We start from the raw sequence: 25,661 nt of genomic DNA, 5'->3' as shown, positions 1-25,661 counted from the left end.
CCTTTTCTTGTGAAAAGTGTCCACGGCGGAGGGGCGCATTTAAATGCACCCACCGCCGCGGGCACCTTTGACAGTAAAAGGCCACCTGCTGCGCCTTGACCCACAACGCCAGCTCGGGGGAGCCCTAGAAAGATTCTCCCGAGCTGGCGTGGCAGGGGCAAAGGGCACCCTGGGGGGCCTGGCGCCCCGGGCGGTCACCCGGGTCGCCCCCCCGGATCCCCCCCCAAGACCGGCTCTGTCTATAGTGTTTTAATGCCGTAAATTTAGAACTTTAGAAGTAATCTATTTGCGTAGTTTGATACTTAATAATTCATTTAAACTGGCAGACTATCCATTTTAATAACTATTTGTTTCTATTGTTTTTTTGCAGTTCTAACCCTGGAACAGCAACCGGGTTAAGTTTTGGTACGCTTGGAGCAGCCACTACTCAACCATCTGCCACTCCAGGAACGTTCACTGGTGGGCTCTTTGGCGCTAAACCTGGTACCGGGTTCACGTTGGGAGGAACAAATACAGGTTTGTGGCGTTCCCACCCTTTTTCTTTAAACGCTTAGGTTTTATACTTGCTGCTGGTCCATCTGTTATTCTTTTGCAGATAGTCTAAACAACTTTTATGTTCATGGGTGCCAAAAGTGGGAGAATGGGTGTTTGCGTTTGAAGAAAGATGGTGGCTTAGTATCAAAGACTAGGCAGTGCATTGACTGCTTATGTTGGCTTGGATTTTATAGGCCAGCGTCCGATAGTGTCGTTTATAATGATGGTGTTTGTTTTTTAACGGGTTTTCTGTGAGGCATGCAAATGTGGCACAATGATGTTTGAATTATGGCATTTTGTGGTTCTGCTAAGGACTCGATTAATAAAAAGTGAGGAAGAGACTGACACACCTATTGGGAAGTAACGTCATAGAAAGTGAACATTTCCATAAGTTACATAACTTTAATTCAACTTGACTTGCACAATTGAATAACATGCACAGGAGAGATAAAGCTGCCAATAGAACATACTTTCCCATTACATTGCTGGTTAGTTATAAAACATTAAAAAAATGTTTAGATCTAAGAATCCTAACCAGACATGTTCTGTATAGCAGCATGTCGATATGAGCTATGTTATTGGTATACTATTCTATTGTTATACGATACGCGATTCGTGTGTATTTGTAGTTAAGCATCTTTCCCTACAGCCGCACGCCCAGAATGGAATCTTCTCAGCGTCAATGCCCACTTCAATCGTGTACAGCAAATTGGTATTTTTAATTCCTTAAATACACAGGGCGGACCAAGTCCACCTGGGTCATCCCTCAACCTGTGCCCTGGTTATTCAGCCAATCGTGCGTTGATTGGGTCGTTCACGCATTCCCTTTAATCAAAAACTGATCAGGGACTGCGAGTGTCTTCCGAGCACAGGGCTAGAGTTTTTACTGGATTAGGTATCTAGCATGCTTTTGCAGTGTGACTTGTTGGGGAAGGTGGGGAGGGGTGGGGGGGTAGCGGAGGGAGGGTAGCGTGTGGGCGGGGGGTGAAGCTGGAGCTATAATACATCAGATGCTTGGGATTTATATTGAATGATTGGGTGGAGTTATGCTGCCTCAGTTTTAGTAGGCCGTTTCTGGAGTAAGTCCGCCCCATGAATGTTTATTTCTAAAGATAATCCATTGCCCATTTAAACGATAACGTAATCGCAAGGAAATGCACACGTGAAGTCAGTGAGGTTTTCTTTATTTCCGTAACATGATTTGGATTTTTCTCTTTCCAGGAACAGTAGCACCCCTTTCAACAGGATTACAACTAGGTAAGAGATGTGCAGTAGTTTAACTTTTTTTAAATTATTTTTGGGTCAACCAAATATTTTTTTCATAGATAATGGTTAAGGTTATGGATATTTGGGTGCAGTTAAATATCCAACATAGAAAATATATTGCTTGTGTTGACTGAATTTGACTAACTCGCAGTATCTATATTTGTTGCTTCTTCATATGTCCCAGTCCACAAACTGGTTTCTGTATGTCTAGAGTGTTTGCATTAGTTTCACCATCGGTGGTCCCGATTGGACCACTGCTAGGGTGTGTGTGAGGGCCAGATCTTCCCTTGGGTGAGCTGAGTTTCTGTCTCGCCTGAGTTTCTGGTTAAATCCTGCAGCCATGCCCCAGAGATCCTGGGGACATGCTGCAAAGAGCCAAGTATCCTGCCCTGCTGTGAAGACTGTGGAAGACCTGTGGACTGCCCTTAGAAGGCCTGGCGGCTAACCTTTGCTGTAGTCCCGGTGGAGCCCTGTTTAGCTGGTGATCTTCAGAAGGCCTTCACTGGTACTTCGACCCTTTGAGTGGTGGGACCCACCATTCCCGACATCTGCTCGGTGCCCAGCCATCTGGAGTCTTTGGAAGCATCCTGTGGACTGACAACTCCAATGTGGGCTACAGCAGTAGAGGCACTGTGGTTCTGGGTTTTGACTCAGAACTTTGGGGACCCTCAGCCTTTGCTACCAGGGTCCCACCTGCGAAATATCGGCCTTACAACTTCAACGTAACCGGAGATAGGAGGCCGACTCCGACTGTGACAGCTGTGTCCCTTTGTGTCACCGTTCATGGGTGACTTATCGAAACTGGCTTCCCCGCATCTGGCCCACTGCCTAAAGAGTGCGGCATCTGTGTCAGTTGCATTAATCAACCGGAACAGGTTGCACCAGCTTCTGTGTCCAACCAGGACAGCTCTTGCGCCTGCAACGCCTTGCGACTGGAACCAATGGCGGGAAAACCCGAAACTCAGACGACCTGCCAAGTCTGAAGAGACACCGGAGTATGGGTGGAGGGGGTGAGGTGTTACAGCCATACTCACCCCCCCCCACACCCTAATCTCCACATATAAAGGTTTTGAACACTTTCAAAAGTTTTTTATCTTGTTTGGCTCTGGAAATACTTGTTGCCGAAAGCCCTCCAAAAGTGGGGGACAGTTTATTTACTAGAATAGATACTTACCTGACTTTTGTAACTAATTTCCCATCCACAAGACCCTCCACATAACTTTTTCCTGGCGATTGTGGACTGTCATTGCACATCTGCCCATCCCCTTTCCTTTCAGTATTGTGGGATGGTGGTATTGTGGCTTTCTTGCACTGGAAACTAGGACTGTATGTGTTTATTATAAGAGTTTTGTGATATTATTACTTGCTTATACTCGTTTTTATAGTGTTTACTTGCCATAAATATAGTAATTGTATAACTACTGGTCTAAGAGTACTCCTTGATTACTTTCACTCTGGACACATTGTGGACCCTTGATCAGGCTCACCCCTTCTGAGACTTTGCCTAGATCACTCTCCTTGATCCCTTGATTCGTTTGACTATAGCTACCAGAGTTTTCCCCGTTTACTAACTAAGCTGGCCACTTATACATCTGTCCACCAGGTCTAGTATGATGGAAGTCCAGTCTAACATGCAACGCATTTTACTCAAATGTTTTAAAAATAATTTTGGCCATGATAGAGATTGGGCAAAGATCACTAATCCAGGTGATTTTTAAAGTACCACAACGTATAAAAGGCTGTCTGGTGTACTCTGGTTGCTCATGCTGAATTGCTGATATTTGTTTTAATTTTAGGCACACCTGCTACAACATCTGCATCTACATTAGGCTTCAGTCTAGGATTCAATAAACCCACAGGATCAGCCACCCCCTTTGCTCTGCCCATCACAACTACCTCAGGAGGAGGCCTTTCTCTCTCGTCAACGTTGACATCCACTCCGGCAACAGGTAAACATTTAATTAAAAAGGTTGTGTGCTGATAATTTGTTACCTGTGTGTGTGTCTACCCTCTGCTGTACATGTTCTGTAGTCTCTCTTAGCATAGACTGTGCTGGAACACCTGTTGTTGCCCTTGCAGTGCCTTTGCTGTAGCCTTTTTTTGCTGCAGTTTCACTGCTTGTGTTGCAGCTTTCTAACGTTGCACTACTTGTTGCTTCCTTTCACGTAACTTTCATTGTTTGTTCCCTGTTCTTCTACAGGTAGTTTTTTTAAGCCTTGTTGGTCTTGTGTTGATTTGTTTGAATGGTTGCTGACATTTCATTAAGCTACATGCAAGATATTTTCATGAATTCACCTGTTGCGTCATTAGAAAAACCTACTGTATCAAGAGTTGCTGAATTTATATATATCTTTCTTCTCAGGCTTTGTGTTAAACTTGGGATCCACCCCGGCTACAGCTACAACTGCTGCAACAGGCCTCAATCTTGGTGGAGGTTTGCCTAGTTTAGGGACCTCCCTTTTCCAGAATGCTGGCACTGCAACGACAGGCAAGTTAATGCACTTCCCTTCAAACCTTTGCTTTGTTCCTTTTGTGCCCTATTCAGTGTCCCTCTTTGTTGCTTGCTTTTTTGCCTGTTGTATTTGTGGTCTGCTTTGAATCTAGTATTTTAAAAGCCTCCTGTTTCTCTCTGGATATCTAAAAGGGGTTTGAGTACTGTGGTGGATCGGAAGGAGGAGTCAGACAAGTTAAGGACATTCTGGCTTGCTTTTTAATTAACTTATGAGAAGGCCTATCTTTCTGTACAGCTGGAGCGGTTTCCCTGCCTATCTAAAGGAACAAAAAGGTGCTGGTCTGTTGTCAGGAAGTCACAAAGAAAATGTCCTCCGTACCAAATCTAATTCTACTTGATCCTACCACTAACGCAACCAACATAACCGAAGCCAGGAAAATAGCTTCATTGCCCTGGTATTCGGTTATCCTTTTTATATCAATGTCTCTCATTCTTGTGTTTGTTTCCTAACATGGATTTCTTTAATAGTCTCTGGATATCTTCTTGATTAATTCTTGTAACTCCTCCACCATATTCTTGGGTCTTGTATTCTCTTTAGTGATGTGCCTGCGACCCCTTTCCTTGTGATGCTTTCCCACACTTGTCTGAACTTGTAGACCTCCCATAGTCTGTTAATTCAGGCTTTATGCCATGTTTTCTGCACTCTTCACCTTTGTTTGTTTGTTTATTGAATTTATATAGCGCTTCAAGCCAAAGCGCTTTACAATAGAACAGGTACAAAAGTGAGAGAAACCTATATACAAGCATGAACAGGTAATTAGAACAATAAGTAGAACTATTTACTAGGGGGGGGGGTGGGAATAGGGTAGAGGAGGGGGTAGGAGAAGGGAGTAACGGTGTAGGATTTGAGGTGGGGGGGGTGGACGAGGGAGGGGAAGGGAGAGTTATCTGGTGTCCTCATTGCCTTTAAGTGGTATGTGTTACTAATTTAAGGTCAGAGGGGAAGGGGAGAGGATGGGGGAAAGGAGGGGGGCATGGGAAGGGGAGGAGGGGGAAGGGAAGTCAGGCGGGGGGGGGGAGTGTAGAAGATGAGCTTTCAGGGAGTGGCGGAAGAAGGGTAATTTACTTTCTTTCACTGTCTTTGTTCCCAGTCTTTATGTACTTCCCACACAGGGATGCTTGCTCTTCTTTTTCTATGCTTTGCACAATTCAAGTTCAACACTTTTAGTATCTCGTCATTACTGGGCCAAGTTTTTCTCGCTGTATAATATTGCCCCGACAGTCTCCCGTTCTCCTCGTTACCCCTCTTTATGCAGGGGAACGTTGCAGTGCATAGCATTCGCTCTGCTATTCTTGAGTGTTTGGCTTATCATTCCTTGGTTTCGCCGGTCTCCGTTCTCGGCTTCTCCTCTGGCTGCAGCGGTGTACGGGTGCTGGAGTTAGTAAGCTGTTTGTGCTCCCTTCACGGAGGGTCTCGGCGTGGTTTGTTGGGGGTCCTGCCCACCATGCTAGGGACATGGTCCCGCTACCACCTGGTACAGGATTCCGCTCTCCTGGTTCACAATGGTTACTCTGCTGTGGCAGACCTATGGCATATCAGACTGGCTTACTTTGCCTCCTCGAAAGCTGCGCGCTTCGTGGCTCGTCTCTGGTCCATTTCTCCAAGGTGATTGTCAGGGGGCTTCCCCTGCACACACTGCTTTTCCTTGTTACTCCACTCGTCTCAGTTAAGTACACGTTTCATCTTAAAGAGACACCTTTTCCTTTTTTTTAGGCTGCTTTTGATTCAGCATTGCCTTCAGCCAAATATGCAGCGCTCACAGTATTCTTTGTAGCAGATGCTACTATGGTGTGTTGCTTGGAGTTCCTCACATGAATGGGAGTCCTTGCTAAGGGACAGTCTCTCCAAGTGAGGTTCTACTTGACCAGACCCCTAAGGATGGTCTTGGTGAGTGGGCTCCCCTCCCTAGCCTCAAGGGGGGAGGGAATACCCAGGGTTTGTCACACTATGCAGACATTTTGTAACCTTTTGATTGCAAGTCGTCAGAGAAGATGCAGTAAGCTTTGTGCTTCAGTACTAAATGAGCCTTGTTGCGTCTGAGGTGACTCTGGTGAACCAGGAGGTAAGACGTGGAGCAGAAGATATTTTCACAACCTTTTTATTTGAATAAAAATAAACCACCTTCCTAGCCCTACTTCCAAAGGGGATTCTGCTCATGAAGATGTTGAATAATTCCAAACGATTTCCTTGGTCCTATCTTGTCGAACTAACTGGCCCTACCACTAGATGTAAAAAAGCAAACAAAAACCAGAGAAAGTGTCTTCACACTGGAGGTCGTCAATGCTCCTAGCTGATCCTTCTCTCCCGATGTATGGCAAGAAGGCCTCAAAGCGATGTAGCAACCAGTTCACAGCACCAGCGGTGAAAGGTCGACTGGACAAGAAATATAACCCCCCGCCCCCCACCCTGAGAGCACACCAATGTGCCTAACTTCTTAATCTGAGTCAGTGGTATCGCCGGCAGGCCTCAAGGCCAAGTCGTACAAACAGAAGTTCCCAGTACCCCTGGCCCGCAAGCAAGACAAGTTTGGGAAGAGGGGCTTCTACAGTAAGGCAGCAAATTCCCTGCGCTATTGCCCGCTATGACAGGGAAATGTGGCACAAACTGGATCCAATCCTGGTCATCTTCCGAAGGAAAAAGGCAAAGGTGATCCGTGAGGAAGGGGAGGAAGCCTCCAACCATAGCATCAATATGGAGATGGTCCTCGCGGGGATGGGCTTTAAGCAGGTAGGGAATGGCGCCGTCCTGAAGTGGCAGGCGTGGCTCTGATGTATGGATTTCCACACTGACAGCCATCCTAAGGTGGTGGACATGGCATTCGAGGGGAAGGAGCTCTTCGGCCCAAAGATCGGTGAACCCTCCAGGCCATCAAAGCCGATATGGACACAGTCCGGTCCCTAACATCTCTGCATAATCGCCAGGTAGGGAGGGCGTCCACATCCTCCTCTAATCGAGGCGGCAGGCAATAATCTAGGGGGAGGGGGGCCCATCGTACTAATCCCAGGGCTTCAAAAGATCGTACCAAGGGTATCAAAAGTCCAAGAATTCCAGGCAGTCAGAACGGCGGAAACAATGCTCCAGCTCTCAGAGGGCGGCAGGGTAAAACCCAGCAGTGACTGTGTACCACAGCTCAGCTCCATAGGGGGGGGGGGAGGGGGCAGATCTCCAGGTTTGCCCCCAACTGGAGACAAATGACAAGTGGGTGCTGGACACAGTATCATACGGACACCTCCTGGAATTTAAGGGGCGAGTTGGGGGGAGTGGGTGGGGACGAGGCAGTGGGCGGGGAGGGAGTGTACTCTCGGTACTTTGTCGTCTGCAAACCGGATCGAAAATGGAGGCCCACCCTGGATTGCGAAAACGCCAAGAAGTTAATCATGGTGATCTTGCAGGAGGTGATGGAAGCAGTTCATTAACATGACTTCCTGGCATCCCTGGATCTCCAAGACGTGTACTTCCACGTCCCCATCCATCAGGCCACAGGAAATATCTACGGTTCCTGGCCAATGACTCTCACTATCAATTTCGGGTGCTTCGGTTTGGCTTAAGGTCTGCACCTTGCACTTCAACAAATGGCCTCGCACCGGTAGCAGCCAGTCTCCGCAGGGAAGGCTCCCCGTCTCCCCATATCTAGACAATTGGTTGGTGCAAGCACCATCCATGGCAAAGGCAAGGCAGTCCATGGCAGCAATGGTGCGTCTCTTCAAGTACCTGGGCTTTGCCATCAACTGCATCGTCAAAGAAGCTAGTGTTTCTTGGAGCAGAGTTTTCAACGCAGGAACCCTAAGTGTGCCCATCTCCGGAAAGGTTGGACACCTTCTAGGCTCCTGACGTTCACACTAGGCACGTGGCTGACGGTGCATCACTGCATGCGGCTCCTCGGAACAATGACATCCTGCAAACCCCTCATCCCACACTGCATTCTCTGCTTGAGACCGCTAACTGAGTTCCTGGCAGACAACTGGTCCCAGGTCTCCGGGTCATGGGGGGGACAAAGTACAGCTCTCTTCCGAGCTCACAGCACAGCTCGAATGGGGCCAACCTCAACAAAGGGAACCCATTCCAAGAGCTGGCTCGGAGCAAGACACTTGTCACAGATGCCTCCCTACATGTGTGGGGTGCACATGTGGACCAGCTACACGTTGGGAGGAGGAGGAGGGGGGGGGTGGAGAGGGGCAGACTGGGTGGGGAGGTTATGGTCCTCCCACAAACCCTCCCTGCACACCAACGTGCTCAAGCTCATGGCGGTCAGGTCGGCACTCAAGCCCTTCCTTCCGGTACTCAGGGGACAGACAATCAAAGTCCTAACTGACAATACAACTGCAATGTATTATCTATGGAAGCAGGGAGGGACGTGGTCCAAGGCTCTGTCTCAGGAAGCGCAACGCATCTTGCACTGGGCCATCTCGCACGGCTTCGCCATACAGGCGTTCACCTTTCAGGAGTTCAGAACCAAACAGCGGACAGCCTCAGCAGGCAGATGTCGCAGAGCCATGAATGGGAGCTCGACCCCACTGTATTACAGTCTCTCTTCTGACGGTGGGGCCACCCGTCTACGGATTTTTTCGCCACAGTTCACAAAAAGAAATGCAGGCAATACCCCAGCAGGATACCCAAGCAGTGGCAAATGGGGGGGACGCATTCGCCTTCGTATGGAAACGGACTGTTTGTGTACACCTTTCCACCCTTCCCAGTCCTGCGTAAAACGGTACAGATCAGGAAACGCCAAGCAAAGTAATCCTCATTGCCCCAAACTGACCGCGTCGGACCTGATACTCTGAGCTCGTCCAACTTTTGAGGGACAGGCCAATGAGGTTATGCAATCACCCGAGCATCATGCAGGACCAGTGGAAGTTATTACATCACAGTATGGTGTCCCTCCCCCTAATGGCATGGCTCCAGACTTTGTGGAGCTTGGAAGCCTAACCATCTCTGAAGAATGCAGAGACGTCTTGTCAGTGGCCAGGGCCCCCTCCACAAATAAATCGAATAGCCTGAAGTGGAAATGGTTTTGTGTATGGTGTAAAGGTCAATGGGACATCAACCAAAGTAGCCTTAACCTGTTCGATGTTACGCTGTAGGAGATGCTGCCATACCTGCTCTCTTTGGCCAAACAGGGCCTCGCCCAGAATGCCATAGGGGTACACCTGGCTGTCATTTCGAGATACACAAAAAGGGCACCCCCCTTTATGGCGATAGGGCGGTCAAGCATTTCTTCAAAGGCTTGTTTCAGACTTTTCCTCCAGCGTGATGGATCTCGCTGAAGTGGAGTTTAAACACCATGTTGTCATGCCTCATGAAGCCTTTTGAACTGATGGCCACTGCGTTACTTTGCTACTGTCATGGAAGGTAGCATTTCTGGTGGTGGTGACATCAGCCAGATAAGTAGCCGAGCTCTTGCATTCAACCATCCATACCTGCGTTTTCATGGACATAGTGCTCCTGGTGACTAATCCACGCTTTATCTCCAAGGTCACTACGGATTTTCACAAAAACGCAGTAATTGCATTATCAGTCTTCTTCCAAAAGCAAATCTCTCTGGCGGAGGTAGCCCTACATTCGCTGGATGTCAAACGGCAGTGAAATACTACATTGACGGGACTCGATCGTTCCGCAGTTCAATGCAGCTCTTACTAGCTTACAGACCTTCTAGTAAAGGCATATCACGATGGATCTCCTCTACCGTTGCCTGCTGCCATAATCAGCAGGGAAGGATCTGCATGTCTCCCCCACGCCCCCACATGCGCACACTCCATGCGATCTACAGCAATATCAGTGGCATGGTGGGCAACATCTGCCAGGCGGCTACCTGGTCATTGCTGCATACATTTACGAAGCACTACTGTCTGGAGAGACAGCATGCCGCAGATATGGGCAAGGTACTCTCTTATGTTTGGGGGTTGAGAATATACGGTTTTATTCTCTGCACCGCCAATACCTGTGTACTGCTACTTGATCTATTCACAGCATGCAATTCTATGAAAGATCCAATGGTGGTGAAGAAGAAAGTTTCTTAACTGTAACTCCTGTTCTCCAGAATTGGTATCTTTCTTAGATTCAAACGTGCCCTCCTTCCACCCCTGAGTGTAAAAACGATGCTTGCCCTCTCGCTGGTCATAATCATAGGTCCGGATCCGAAGGGAGGAAGATGGACTCGTTTCTAACTACTCAAGGTCCTATTGGTTGGGACCAAAACCACCCATAACAAGGGTGATGACCTACAAAATAAGTTTTTCTTGCTTTTAGCAAGGGAAACAAAGGATTCCCCAGCCTGACGCTGGGGAATCTTCACAGCATATGAATCTATGAAAGATACCAATACTGGAGAACAGGCGTTTCAGGTAAGAAACCTTCTCATTACTGCATTCAGCCCTTTCTCTGTCCCATTTGTCAATTGTAACCGCTCGTAATTTGCAGCCATTTGGTGTTGGCTGCCATCTGAACACTGTTAGGCAAAGTTTATATGCAGTACCCTTTGGGAATTCTACAAACAACTATGATTACAGGTATAGGCAACCCAACCTTTGGTATAAGCTTGTACTACACAGTTTTGGTATCCTGTTGAGCAGCCAGGCTTATCTCAAGAGAGGAAATGTGAGCTGTAGTGGAGTTACACAAAGATTCACAGTTAAAATAAACTCTTGCACTGAAGGTTTCTTGCATACATAATTAATTTATCAGTCGTTTAAAAAGCCTTCGTCAGATGGGAGCAATAAAATAGCACACAAATCTACTTCAGTACTGTACACTCTGGGTTTCTGAATCAGACAAGACCCTTTTGGGATGGCCCACAGACACAACCTACACCCACAGGTGATTTCAGTACAAGGGTGCTGGGGACATTAATACCATACTGTTGGCATTCAGAATCCTCTTTAAAAGTTGGTAAAAGGCAAAGGTTATTAGAACACAAGAGACCAGAAATGTTCCTAAGCAGTGCAAATAATTAGAGTTCATTTGAAGAGTCATTCAATTCAATTGGCTAAGCCAAAGTCAATGGGCAAAAAGTCTTGGATAGGATAAAGCACTTCTGGTAAGTAAGGGGAAAGTCTTTGCACAAGTTCTTAGGAGTCTTTGATGAAAAGGAGAATTAAATGTAGGGCCACAAGCTGATTAGACTTGAGTTGTGGATGTTACAAGCACTTCTACAGTAAGTGGTAAGTTCTCTTAGACTTGCTTTGCAGTACCTTGGTAAAGAGGAAAAGATGCAGCTGATGATTTCTGTTCCTTTGCAGCGCTGCAGATCTCACTGTTCCTGGTCTCCAGTCGTGGGGACAAAAGGGAGGACGTCTGACTCCTGCACTGTACTGGCACTGTCAAAACTGCAACCGGCAAACTTTACTTTCAATGGCTGTTTCGCCCTTCAGCTCCTTGTAGTACAGGAAATGGCAATGAGCGCGGTTCCTGGTTGTCAAGGTGCACTGTCCTCACGTCTGGGATCCTGCACTCTGCTGAGGGGGCTCAGGCTTGGTCAGTCCTGCTTCGTGGGAGTCCGGAGGATCTTCCAAAAGCTTTAGGCCAGCTTAAAAGTAACGCACACAATCTGGTGTCCCTTTCCCTGGCTATTAGGTTCCCGCAGCAACTCTGAGGAAGTTCAACCAGCTCTGAGATGGTGTCCAAGTGGCTTACTTTGCAGTTGAATGGTCCCGCCAACTCAAAGGGAGAAGTCTTCCTTGCAGGGACTTCTCTGTCGATGCAAACTTGGCAATTAGTCACTGCAGCAGGGCTTCATTGGGCAAACCAATGGTCCAGGAGTTGCAGCAGACGTCCTCTTCCATCTTTTCTTTGTTTCCTTCATCCAGTGCTCGACTCTGCCTTCTAAGCCAAAAGATTCACCTTTTATTGGGAGCGTAGCTCAGTGGCAACCTGCTCGCCTTGGAAGCAAGAGGACAAGAAGCAACACAGGTTCGATCCCCGGGTCTGCAGTTAGAAACCTCAGGGTATTAAGTGCGTTATAAATAACCTATGAAATATCATATTCAGTTCTCTCCCATTCATTCCAGCCTAGCTGTTACTCACCTAGCAGGGTGGCTGTCCTTGCCAGACAGGCAGCAAGCCAGTCACCACAGAGTGCATTTGGGTCTCCTAGGAGACTAAGCACAGAGATTTTCGGGCACCTCCCTCTCTTCCTGCCCACCCCAAACGCTTTGGAGCCAGAGGCTGATTTCACTCCTGAAGCTTGCCAAAGGCGAATGAACAAAGAGACCAAACCTAGTTTGGCACGCAGAGAAAAACTCTACAAGGACCTTTCCACAAAGACATGGCGAAAAACAAAGACCGGGGACCATTTTAGCAACCATGGCTAGACACCATTTTGAAAAAGATGGCTCCCGCGGTTCACGTTACTGGGTCAGCGAACGGTTGCAGTAAATGCAGACCTTGGTAGTTCAAAATGAAACCACTGCCACCAGCCAGTCAATTGAGGAAAGGGTAACACAAAAGATGTTACATAAGCATTTAGACACAGGGGATACGAAGTTACCCCTCCAGCACTCTATTTTAAGATAGGGTGTGCTGGGTCTAGCAAGTACAATGCTAAGTAAAACCGATTTCACTCTAATGTTCTGGGAAACAGTTTATCTCAGAGAAGGTATTTAAACCTTGGGAAATCTAAAAGACCCCCTGTGCCAGTGCACTGAAGGTGCTGTGTGACACAATTGTAAAAGATGATGCCTATGGCACTCCCTGTGCCTAGTCTCCTTGGTTACAGGAATGCACCCAAAGGTGATTGGCTGGCTGTCCTCGGAGGACAGCCACCCTGCAATGTGATGACAGCTAGGCTGCGAATGTGGAGAAACATGCATAAAAGGCAAGGTCTTTTTTAGACAGAAGGCAGAGTCGACCACTGGACGAAGGAATCTGAAGAAGAACTTGGAAGAGGCGCTTGCTGCAACTACAGGACTGTTGGTTTTCCCGGTGAAGCCCTGATGCAGTGCTGAAGCTCCACATTTGCCTCGACTAGAGAAGCCCTGCAAAGGACGACTTCTCCCTTTGGGTTGGTGGGACCAATCGACCCCAAGATTAACTTTCTGGAAATCCTGTCGAAGCTGTCTGTACTTCCATTTGCTGCTGCAGGAACCGAGTGCCAGGAAGAGGAACACCAGAATCGAGTGTTGTTTTTAAGTCATACCCGAGCTCCAGTAAGATCCTCCAGACTCCCTCGAAGCAGGACTAACCAAGCCTGAGCCACCTCAACAGAGTGCTGGACCCCAGAACCAAGGAAAGCCCACAAGGTATCCGAGAACCGCGTAGGTGCTATTCGCGAGAAGCTGAAACTGCGAAATGCAGCTGATATGAAAATTGGCAATTGCTGCCGCCAACCTTCAAACCGTAGTGCAGGAGTCCCCAGACATCCTCCCTCTTGTCCCCACGACTGAGGCCCAGGAACAACAGGATCTGCCATACTACAACAGGAACAAAAGCCAGCTGGAACCAATTTCTTCAGACCTAAGAAACTGTTAACTAAGGGGTACTTGCCACTTGCTGTGTAGTTTGCTTGCTCTCAGTTGATACTTGAAGTTACTGCCTTTTTGTAGAGTTGCTTGCAGCTCTGCCTCTCACAAGCCTTTCATATTGCAGATCAGTCTAGGTACTTCCCATGGAGTGGTGACAGCAGGCAACTTGGTGGAGAAACCAGATATTAGCATTGAAACCAAAATTCCTTGTCCCAACCCTCTCGCTTGTGTCCAGCTCGTAGACCTCTTATGTTATGATCTCCTCCTCTAAAAGATTGTTCTCTGACAACTAAAAGTAGGCAATTTGCCTAAAAAAGTACCTCTAGTGAACTGAACTGTAGAACACACTACCTTCTCTGAATCTTGGGCAGCAGAGACTTGAAAATGCTCGTTTAAGCTAACATAGAAGATAACCGGCTTGAATTAATACAGTGCCAGCAATAACTTTCTAATCCAATCAGCTTTGAAAACGTTGCTATGTTGTGGGGCAAGATGGTGGTGGAGGGGCATAGTTTGGTGAAGCCAGACAGTCTGTTGACAGGGGCAGAATCTGTTGAACGTCTGGAATCTGGCACTGGTAGAATAAAGTTGGGGAGTGGAGGAGGGCGGGGTGGATGCACTTAGCTGAGCCTAGAGTAGCTGAAAGCACAAATACTCCACTGTCCACTGAAGATCACCTGTCATTGCCTGACCGTCGCGATTACCATTGCAATAGTTATTCGCTCCCGGTGGTCGCCTGCTCCGCCAAAGTGCTCAACTTTTCATTGCCAGGATGTTCAGCTGGAAGGTGCCTTTGAACAGAGATCTAAGCACCGTGACCAGCCAACTAAATCGTAGCCAGAAAAGTGACCTCGGCACCCACGATCCCTGGACATTCCTCTACCGGAACAAGCACAAACAATTGTGTTCCCAAAGGATTCCCTAACCTCAGCATAGGTCTATGGAGAATCTGAGTCAGGGGGCCAAGTTAACATACACACCTGTTCCCCACGCCTGACACTGCCCCCCCACACCACGCCCCCCCTTCACCTCGCCTCCAGTTGGGGGCTCCTATTGGAGTATCTTGAAATTGTGACCCGGCAAAGAGACCGCGACTCAACAAACGTCACCTGAAGAGATGACCACAGGGCAGCAGAGACTGTAGCAACCAAGACGGTTACAGGAGCAAAAAACTGTCCAGCTAGGGTCCCAGGTCAGCCTTGGGAGGAGTGGGGGAGAGGAGAAGGGTACAGCCAGCAAGCAGACCGTCCCATGATGGAGCCAAAATGTACCACGACTCAGATAAGTCGGCACTGCAGTAAGCCAATCTGGTTTCCAAGACAAAGACCACGAGAGACCTCCCCCCACCTCACATTAGGCACTTTAGACCAGAAGGAAGTTACTAATGGCCCAGCAACTACAGGTGAGGAAGAGACCAGCTAGTCCAACCAAATAAGAAGATGGCATGAAGCAAAGAGCCTTGGAAAGGATGCCACCAGCGGGGAGGAACAAGATGCACAGCTAAATGAGCCAGGATCTGACCTGCAGGGCCAAATGGGGATCTGGAGCAACAGCCCATCCTCAAGCAGTTTTCAGGTAAGAATCAAGTACAGATTGGAGGAATGCATAGGGTCCCCTACAGATTGACTTGGGCTGGTCCAAGCCATCCCACCCATCACATTCCAGGTAGTACGCACATGTTGAAAATTGCTAAAAACACAGCACTCTTGACACTAAATGTAGATTGCTAAATCTGGAGGACTTTAAACTAGTGGACATCAGTTTCAACCACAACCAAGAGTGCTCTTGTGGTCTCAGCATGAGCCGCTTCATCTAAGTGGCCATTTTGGCTGTGCTTTTTTGTCCACACACAGTGATGGACAGGAGCAGGGCTTAAAATGCTTTCTTACACCACTGGCTACCATGCATTTACTTTCGGCTAATAATGCAGTAAAAGTCACTACAGTCATGGTGTTGCTCTGGTGTTGGCAAAACTAAATCACAACACACTTTATGGGTGATCGCACTGTTAGGACAGTTTTTCTTAAGTCCAGTAAAACCATTCAACTGAGACAGTACAAACCTCCACTCTTCGTATAAGGCTATACCACCTGAGTTCAGGCTAGCTTAGACAGAGCAGCCAGGCTTATCTTAGGAGGGAGAGCGGGCTGTAGAGTCAGTACAAATAAATGGTATTATAAATATGGTCCAAAGAAACACTGACACAGTATGTATTGTAAAAATAAAGTATTTTATATACAAGCAGACCAAGGGATTCTTGGGTAAGTAAGTACCATCATAAAGCATATAAACACATAAACACAGCACTATGCTTTAAATACACAGATGAAAGCATGGACCTTATTTAGAACACCTAACAGTATTTCAGAGGGGGGGGTAGGATCATAGATTACTTTCTGATTATTTTCAGTAATACACGGGTAGTAGTGCAGGGAAATCATAGTCAACCAACTTGCAAATATACTTTTCTGAATAGTGGAACACAGATTCAAGTAACAGTGTATACCTCTACTACTTTTGTGATAACACAGTTATACCAGGTGAGTAAGACATGGTTGGTGTAATATACAATTACAGCTGCTTTTCTGCTTTGTGGAACACAGGCAAGAACTCTTTATCCTAATTTTGGATGCTTCGGGCAACCCAAGCTCAGCTAGAACTAAAGGAACACTTTCCAGGAATGGCACACAGCTATTCTTGGCAGGTAAGACCTAATGTTGTAATATTCTATTTGTTTGCTTTTCTGATCAGTTCAACACAGAGGTACGCAATAACTCTAACTTGTTTTAGGATGGCACACTGCTAACACAAAATAAGTAAAACCTAGATACTTTTTAAAGGGGCCATTAGTAACTTAAAAGTAAGCATAACCTTAGGCCGACTTATTCTGGACAGGCTGACAGCAAGTCAGGGGAAGCAAGACCCAATAGGGGACACTCGTACAGGAATAGTAAAGTGAAACCAACAGCATGACTTTTGAGGAAGAGGCACAACCAATTCACAGGTGTGTAAATTAACCTTATACATTACATACTTTTCAGAATAGTGCAACACACATTCAAGCTAAGTATAAACTTTTGTAACTGCCCACTCTGAGTAACAGTTACCACCCAACCTCTTTTACAAGTAAGCAACTTTTGCACACTTGTTATACTTAAAAATGCGGAACACTTTTCATATCCAGTCCTTCCCTTATTCTATAGCATGAGTTCACTCAGGGGCAGTAGAGGGACCCTAGTGGTTTAGGTGCCAGCTATAGGCAGGGTGAGAGAGGGTTCAGTTGCAGGCAAAGTCAGAGTTCCAGAGGAAGACTGTTCAAACAAGAAAGTATTTAACTTTAAAGTTAGTTCAGTGTCCAGGGACTTCAGAGAAGACACCCTAGGAGGATTCTGCAGTGGGCCTGAGTGAACTGGATGAGTAGCCTCCCAATCACAGAAGAACACCCAAAGCTATACAGAAATCACTAAGGCTTAAGGTAGGTTAAATACCCCAGCCAACACAGTTCTTCGAATTGCAGCAGGAACGCTTCAGGATCTGCATCCAAAAACCTGGTCGATGGATTCCTTTGTCAAGAAGATGGAAGGCAGGACTTAACTTTTGCAGCAGGATCACAGGCGAAGGCTCCAGGCAAAAGTCTCCTCGTGCTGGATGCAGCTCTGTGGATTTGGTGCCTTTACAGGAGCACAGAAGAAGACAGAATATCGCCAGTCGGATTATCGTCATTTGTAAAGTGCAGCCATCTTGTGAGGGGAATTATCGGACCTGAATCGTACCTATGGAGATCCAGCAGGATGGCCACCAAGTTTCGGCAAGATTCGGAAGACCGTGCACCGCACAATGGTTCGAGGTCACAGGGTATTGAGGTATTGCAGCCCCGCAAGGTTGCAACATGACATGGGATGGTTCAAAATGCAGGTCGTCTTGGGACTAGAGGATACCACCAGCCTTTGGGTAGGAGTCATGTTCTGGACTCCCAGGTCGATTGGAAGGAAGGGCTACAGCAGGCCCCAGTTACCAGCAGGCTCTCTGGTCGCTGCAAATCTTCTCAGCTGTGATTTCTTCATCTTCCTCTTCGGTTTTGGTTCCAGTGGTTGACTACCTCTTCAGCTTCCAGGATTGGACTTTTATGCAGGAACCCAGCCAATCAAACAGCCTTGCAACATTCAAACTTGGGGGGGGGGGGGGGAGGGTGTAGGGTGGGAGGGGGGGTAGAGTGGGTTGGCAGTCCTTTCAGGACAGCCAGCCTTCCAGTTTGAACTGGATTCTTGCAGTCAGACTGGAAGACAAATGGCTGCAGAGTTTTGGACTCCTTGCTTTCTGCCTTCACAGACACTCTGGAGCCTGAGCCCACGTCATGCTGCAACCTTGCACAAGTGAATTTCCAGCCCTGGATGTCAGGGAAAGGAACAAGAAATACCGAAGACTAAAATAGCGAAAAAAGGACGGGCCATTTTGGTAAAATGAGCACCCATGGGTTCCTTTACCGGGGCTGTGGAAACAGCCTGCGTTAAAGATGCACCGAATTAATAAAGTTCACTGCCACCAGCCATTAAAGGCAAGTTTGTCCTTGTAACACAAAGGTGTGGGGATTCTCAGTATCTCCCCAGCACTCCACATAAGGTGGTGGTCAGGGGGGCTGCTTGTCTCACTTGAAAAAATGTAAAAGGGATTCAAAGATCCTTTCTACCCTTGGGAACTGTAGTTCTCACAAGGTTAGCCAGAGAGAGTTAAACGGGGAGCCCCCAGGGCAACCCAGCGACAATAGGCACTTTCTTACACAATGTATACATAACATTCCATTACATAGAATCATAACTTATTAAAACCATGCAATACATTGCTACAATTACATTCTGTTAGGCAGAAACCTGTGCAGTTCCCTTAGGGACCACTGCAAAAGATTTAAGACTACAGGTGTTGGCAGTAAACCCACTTGGTAGCAGTCTGTACCACCCAGATTTACCTGGTAGCTGTGGCTGAGCAGTCAGACTTCCCTCAAGAAGAGTTAGGCAGTATGCAAAGTATACACAATAGGCACTCAGATACAATAATACAAGCAAACACTGACCAGAGCTTTGGTATCAAATTATATCATTATTTATTTAAAAACACACTGTTGAAAACACTCCAGCACTCTTATTGTAAAATATTCCAAACACAGTTACTATTATAATATATACACCCCTTTTTCCTTATCAGATAAGTCACAGTAAAACACCACTTATTTTCATACAGAGGTGAGCGCTTAACTAGATGGCACTCCAATAAGTTTGTGAAAAAGGGAGGGAAAAAGACACAATATGAAAAGTTACACCACTCTAAGATTCAGGAACACTGTTAGCAAGGCAGAAGAGCAAAAGTCACTGGTGAGCCAAAGTCCAAAGGCTGGGCCCACTCTTAGAGAGAGCAGAGCACAAATGCGCCTAAGATCACACAGTTACACTAGGCTTAGAAAGTCTTGCAGAGGGTTCAAAAAGAGTTTAGAGAGGCTTAGGAAAGTTTAGCCAGGGTGTCCCAGGCTAACCCAGGTTCAAAAACCGGGGGCTAAATCTACCCCGTACAGTTGGTAGCAAGGGAAGCCAGGCAGGACACGGTACATTAAGTGGGAAGAATCCTCCAGCGGTGGCAGTTGTTCCTGGTAGTGGGTGCAAGTTGCGTTGTCGTCCAGGGGAAGAGAAGATCTCGACTTGGAGGAAAGATGAAGGTCGTTGCACTACCAGGGAAGGAACCAGCCGCAGAGTTTTCCGGTTAAAGGTGGTACCTTCGTTTCGCGGTCGTGGTAAAACGTGATGCCGGGGTGCTTGGCACGGGCAAGGCGGCCACGAGGTACGTCGGGGAAAGTGAAAAGACGGTGAAACTGGTTATCCCCACCAGTCAAAGGAAGAAGACTCTCCGGCGGGAGATCTTCTCTGTTGTTGGGAAAAGTGGTGAGGCAGTCCAGCAGGGCTCCACCGGTGGTGGTGTCGTGGCAGGTCGGCTCAGCTTCTCCCTCGTCGGATTCTTGGGTCCTGTGGCGACTTCTGAAGTTCCAGTCCCCAAAGCCCTGCTTTTATGCAGCAAACCCCCATTCACTCAGCCTAGCTGTCACTCAAACATGCTAAGTGGTGAGCCGGCCGGCTCACCACTTGGGCCAATCAGGATGGAGTGCGACTTGAGTTGCCTAGGCAACTCAGTCCAGGGTGCCTAAATTTCCCTCCGCCCCTCCTAAGTACCCCAGACAGAGTGGCACCACTTTGGGAGGGCTTCTGTGGAGAAGCCCGCCAAAAAGTGGAACAAAGGACTTGACTTGGGTTGGAGTCACAGAAGAGAACACAAACGCCATTTTAGAATCAAGTTTTGGCAAAAAATACCAACCGGAGAATTAATATTAATTAAATAAACCGGCTGTATGTTCGAGGCTACCGTAAATAATTAAATAAAGATAGTAGCCTAAAACAATGGGAAATCCCATAGGAAAATATTCGCGGTTGAATATAAAAAGTAGTATCCACTGCCACCAGCAAAAACTCGATCAGGGGGGACGGAGACGTGCCCCCTCGACTAACAGACCCTGGGGCAATTGAATTGCCCCAGCCAGTACGTCCACAATATGATGGTTTGTACTGGTTCTGGTCAGAATTTAAGACTAGTAAAGTCAATGGTGACTTTACATGCCCTGGGAGACGGTCAGTCCCAGGGTATGGAGTCTATACTGGGGGGTCACTATGACACCCCTGTGTTACTGCACTGAGGGTGCTGTGTAACACACATCACAAAAACACATGAAGCCCAATGGAGTAAAAGACCCCATAGCCCATTAAACACATCTAGATTCAAAGAAACACACTCAAATCATGCCCAAGAGTGAGGGTAAAAGAGTCTCACTCTTGACAGGAGAAAAAAATAAACCCCAAAAATCCAGCAAAGCTGCTGGGGGACTCACTAGGTTAGGAAATTCAGCCTAAACAGAGAATTCTCCCTAACACATTCAATATTCATTTAAACAATTTCCATTTCCTACATAATAAAATTGTTTGAAAAATATTAAAAAGGAGCATATAATACCATTAGTTATCTTTAATGCCATATCTCTATTGGTTGAAGCAGTTGAGTATCGCTTTAGGGTATGAAAAGAATTTCTGTGCAAAACCAGATAACGTAGACATCTACCCTAGCATCATTTCATTCAGTCTAAGGGTGATTTTCTTCCATATATAGTATGCATCTCCCACATATACCAGAGTTTCTGCCATGTAAATGGTAGACCAAAATTGGTCTCTAGTTATCATTCTAAGGTCACATACTAAATCATTATAACCCTTATAATACCATTCCTGTAGGCAGTTACATGCTGTTAAGAGGTGCCTAATCGACTGTACCTCCTTTTGGCATAACATGCATACTCTTTCATCTAGGTGGGACAAGTGTCCAAGCCCCCAAATACTCCTAGTACGGCAGGATGTTAAAGCGGAGAAAGGCAATACATCTTGAAAATTCTTTGTTTTTTAGTAAATATTTTCGGGGTGTAGATATTTGTAACCCCCTGCAAGCTATATAAAACAAAGTTTCTTGACAGTCTAGCTGGGTTTTTGGCTGCATCCCATTCCACAGCCTTTGTTTTTAAACATTTATTCATAGATTTAATTTTGGATACCTCCCTCAGTATGCACAAGCCAATATCATTTAGGAAGGAATTAACAGTGAACTGTAAACTTTTCATTAAGCTATTAGGTTCTTTCATCATATACATATTCCTGCCAATCGTACTCATCAGGCTGTTATCCTTGCTTTCTAATATCCTGATTTTAATGTACAATTTGCAACAACATATCTTCCACAATGTCATTAAAGAGGTAAGGCCCAATTCGCATCTAATGACTTCTTGGAACAGACCATGGCAGTCTCAATACTGGTCTCCAGAGTTTACCCTCTATTTTATCCAGGCCAGTAATATATCTGACCTCCAGAAGTCTCAAGTGCATATAATGCTCCTGGCACAATGCTACTCTTATATATTTCAAGGAACCTTCCAATGAGTGCCCCCCCTCTTTTTAGCCATGTATCTCCTCATAACATTCATTTTCGAACGGATTGTGTCCAACGTATTCCACATCTTTGTGACGTTTTCCATATCTTTGACATGTAATAGCCACAGCGTGTACATCGGAAACTTTTTCGGCAGAGGGAGTCCTGTGTCCATGGCGTCTGGTCGATGTCCCTCGAAGGCCTCCGTCGAGGGCGACGTCACCGGATGTTATAAATAGGACGCACGGCACCCATAGCCTCAGTTCATTTTTTTTCCGCAAACATGTTTGCTTCACAGACTTGGTGCGCCTTGTGTATTCCTCTTGAAAGTCTTCTTCGACCCCTCCGACTTCGCAGTGTGGCTTCAAGACTTGCCGGGACTGCAAGTCTAAGATGTCGATTACCGACCTGCATCGCATTTGTTTGTGGTGCTTGAGCGAGAGTCACAACACTGACGACTGTTCCAAATGCCAGTCGCTGACTGCTGAGGCCTTGCAGGAGCGCAAGGGGAAGCTTCAGGTAGGTAGGGGTTCTAAACCCAGTAAATCCCATAAACCTAAGTCAAAGGGGATGTACACCGACTATTCGAACGGGCGACTCTCCGCGTCGGTAGGAGTCCTGGTCGTCTTGGTTCTGGAGTGGTTCCCGCCATTCGTCGTCCTTGTCTCTGCATTCTAGGAAGCAGTGTCACCGGTCGCCTTCCCTGTCGTCGTCTGAGGATGGAGCTGCAAAGAAAGTGGCTTGTCCAACAAAGTCCTCGACTCCGGAGGAATGGGCTGCCTTCATGGAGCAGATGCTGGCACTTTTCCAATCCCAGGGCACAGTGCCGTCTGTGCCTTCTGATGATGAAGCCAGCAAGGAACAGTCTTGATCCGTGGCTCATCCGCCTTGGGGCTCGGGTTGCTCCTAATCGGGAACCTTTGAGGTCCCCTTCGGACAAGGCTCGGGATGGTCGCAAGAGACGTTCTTCCAGGTCTTGGTCCTCGTCCCCAGCGAGAAAGCAGAAACCTGCTAAGGGCTTGAGGTCAGTTGCGACTCCGTCGGCGCTGTCTGTCGGATACGGACATTGAAGCTTTGCCTTCGTACCAGCCCTCAGCGCCGTTGTCGACCCCAAAGCCGTCAGCACTCTCGATGCCTTTGGGGCCTTTTGGCCAGGATTTGCTGTCCGAGATCTCTGGTACTGTGGATCCTCCAAGGAATGCTACTTCCAAGTCTGTAAGGCCTGATAAGGACTCCAGACCCTCGGTTGTCCTGAGACAGGACTTTTACCTCCCTCTGGATGACTTCTATGAGGAGGAGGAGGAGCAGTCAGATTTAGATTTTGACCCTGTTGAGCCTGATGTGGCTCCTGTGTTTTCTGGGGATTGTCAATTGGAAGAGTTAAGGCAATCTCTTCATGATGCCAGTGGCTTAGGCACTTCTCCGGAGGTGGAGTTTGACAGGCCTGAGCCTGGGGCTCATGCTGAGTCGTCCTACAGGAGACTGATGGCTAGGGTCTCGGAATATCTTGTTTGGTGCACTCCTCATGTGCCTCATGGCATAGGGCATTTATCTGGTGCCAGAGGCCAGGCTGAGCATGAGATCCCTGCAATGGGTCCACAGATGCAGTGGTCACAGTTCTCAGGCAAGATGTCGAATCCCGTTCAGATTCCAATCTCGGTCTCCGAGGATCTTCTGTGGTGGCCCAACGAGGGGAACCTGATTAAGGGGGAGTAGTTTTGGCAGCCGTGGCAGGAGGTGACTGTAGTGACGGACGCTTCCCTCACGGGATGGGGAGCTCATGCCGAAGACTTGGCCGCCAGTGGTCGTTTGTCTCCATCGGAGTCTAAACTCCACATCAATCTGTTAGAGCTGAGAGCCATCAGGCTGGCCCAGAAGGCTTTTCTGCTGTCTGTGCGGGCGAAGAGTGTCCTGATTAGGACAGACAACACAGTGGCCATGCATTACCTCAACAAAAAAGGGGGGTGTAGGGGGTCACTCCCGTTGTGCAGAGGCAATGCAGCTCTGGTTCTGGCCAATCCAGCATGAAATTTCGCTCGCAGCAGTTCATCTGGCCGGAGAGGACAAAGCGGCGGCGGAAGCTCTGAGCAGGCAGAACAGGATCTCGCACGAGTAGGAGTTGGCTCAGGAAGTCCTTCTGGAGATATTCACCCTTTGTGGAACCCCACAAGTGGATCTCTTCGCCACCAGTGCCAACCGGAAGTGCGAGAGATTCGGCTCAAGGGAATTTCCTCTGAGAGGAGCTTTAGGAGACTCATTCGTAGTGAATTGGTCGGGACTCTCAACCTTCACGCTTGGTATCTGAAAGGATGAGGTATAAGGATTGGGACCTTGCATATGACGTGATGGAGGTGTTGCTTTCGGCCAGGAGGCCAGCAACAAAATCCCTGTACCGTTGCCATAAGTTTTGCGACTGGTGCCGAGGACAAAATGTTGATCCTTTGCAGTGTTCCATTCGCCTGGTTTTGTCTTTCTTGCTTTCTTTGGCCCACAGGGGCCTTCAAGTGAGTACCATTAAGGGTTACCTGGCGGCGCCGACTATCTTCAAGCGCTCGTCTGAAGAATTATTTTAATTTGATTCCTTTTGATTTCCCAATTTCTTAAAGGGCTCACTGTGTTCCCGGCGTCCCCTTTCCAGGTGCCGGTTTGGGATCTGAATTTGGTTTTGAAATTCCTGATGGGTGCTCCGTTTGAACCTTTGCACTCCTGTCTTTAGAGATTGTCTTTCAAGATGGTGTTCTTGGTTGCGGTTACTTCCGCTCGCAAAGTGAGTGAATTGCAGGCACTTTCATCTAAGCCACCCTTTACTGTGTTCCACAAGTATAGGGTTGTACTGAGGGTACGTATTTATTTTCTACCTAAGGTAGGGTCTGAATTTCCATCTTTCTGTCCTCCTCATCCTGGTAAGGAAGTGGAGCGGCTCCATAGTTTGGACCCTAGGAGAGCTCTGAGCTTTTATATTCCTAGGTTATCCAGGGTCAGAATGGAATATCAACTCTTTGTGGGATATGCTGGACACCGATTGGGCCAGGCTGTTTCTAAACAGACCTTGTCCAGGTGGATTATCCTCACCATTACTGAATGTTACCGATTGGTGGGTAAGCACCCTCCTGAAGGGTTGCAAGCGCATTCCACTAGGGGCGTGGCTATTTCCACAGCCCTACAACGGGGAGTTCCTATTACGAATATTTGTGATGCAGCCACATGGGCTTATACCCACACCTTTGTTAAACATTACTCCCTGGATATGCTGCATGGTCACGATATGGCCTTTGGTAAGGTGATCCTTTATTCCGCCATATGATTGGGTGCTCTAAATAATTTTCCCTCAATTTTCTGGTACTGATTTGGGAGTCTGTCAAAGATGTGGAATACGTTGGAGGACACAATCCATTCGAAGAACAAGTTACTTAGCAACTGGTAACGTTCTTTCGATTGGATGTTTCTCCAACGTATTCCACATCGCCCTCCAGCCTGCCCCTCTGGAGAATTTCCTATGCGATTGCAGCTTACGTTTCCGCAAGGCTATGTGCAGTCATTGGATATGTTCATGTCACACGTTATGGAGGAAAAAACATAAACTGAGGCTACGGGCACCGTGCGTCCTATTTATAACATCCGGTGACGTTGCCCTCGACGGAGGCCTTCGAGGGACATGACCCGATGCCTTTGACGCAGGACACCTTCTGCCGAAAAAGTTTCCGAAGTACACAGCTGTGGACATTACATGTCAAAGATGTGGAATACGTTGGAGGAACATCCAGTCGAAAGAAAGTTACCAGTTGGTAAGTAACTTGTTCTTCTTTGTTACCTTTGCTTCAATTACATTGTTATAAAAGGTTTTCAGAGTATTATTCATGATGGGGATTCCCAATAGGGATAAACATCA

General features: G+C 47.3%; 1 protein-coding gene across 2 annotated transcripts in view; it reads left to right on the top strand.

The window, feature by feature from the left end:
• NUP58 (nucleoporin 58) overlaps nucleotides 1-25,661 on the top strand; it is an 891,091-nt gene that overhangs the window by 118,522 nt on the left and 746,908 nt on the right. For both annotated transcript variants that reach the window (XM_069640546.1, XM_069640545.1), the window contains exons 2-5: nucleotides 371-516; nucleotides 1,756-1,791; nucleotides 3,597-3,749; nucleotides 4,163-4,288. In XM_069640546.1, coding sequence (XP_069496647.1) covers nucleotides 371-516; nucleotides 1,756-1,791; nucleotides 3,597-3,749; nucleotides 4,163-4,288 — 461 coding nt within the window. The remainder of the gene's footprint in view (nucleotides 1-370; nucleotides 517-1,755; nucleotides 1,792-3,596; nucleotides 3,750-4,162; nucleotides 4,289-25,661) is intronic.

The sequence above is a fragment of the Ambystoma mexicanum genome, chromosome 7q (assembly GCF_040938575.1).
Source record: "Ambystoma mexicanum isolate Mex_15411 chromosome 7q, UKY_AmexF1_1, whole genome shotgun sequence".
Classification (NCBI taxonomy): Eukaryota; Metazoa; Chordata; class Amphibia; order Caudata; family Ambystomatidae; genus Ambystoma; species Ambystoma mexicanum.
The sequence above is the reverse complement of the archived record's forward strand: the minus strand, read 5'-3'. Positions and strand labels throughout refer to the sequence as shown.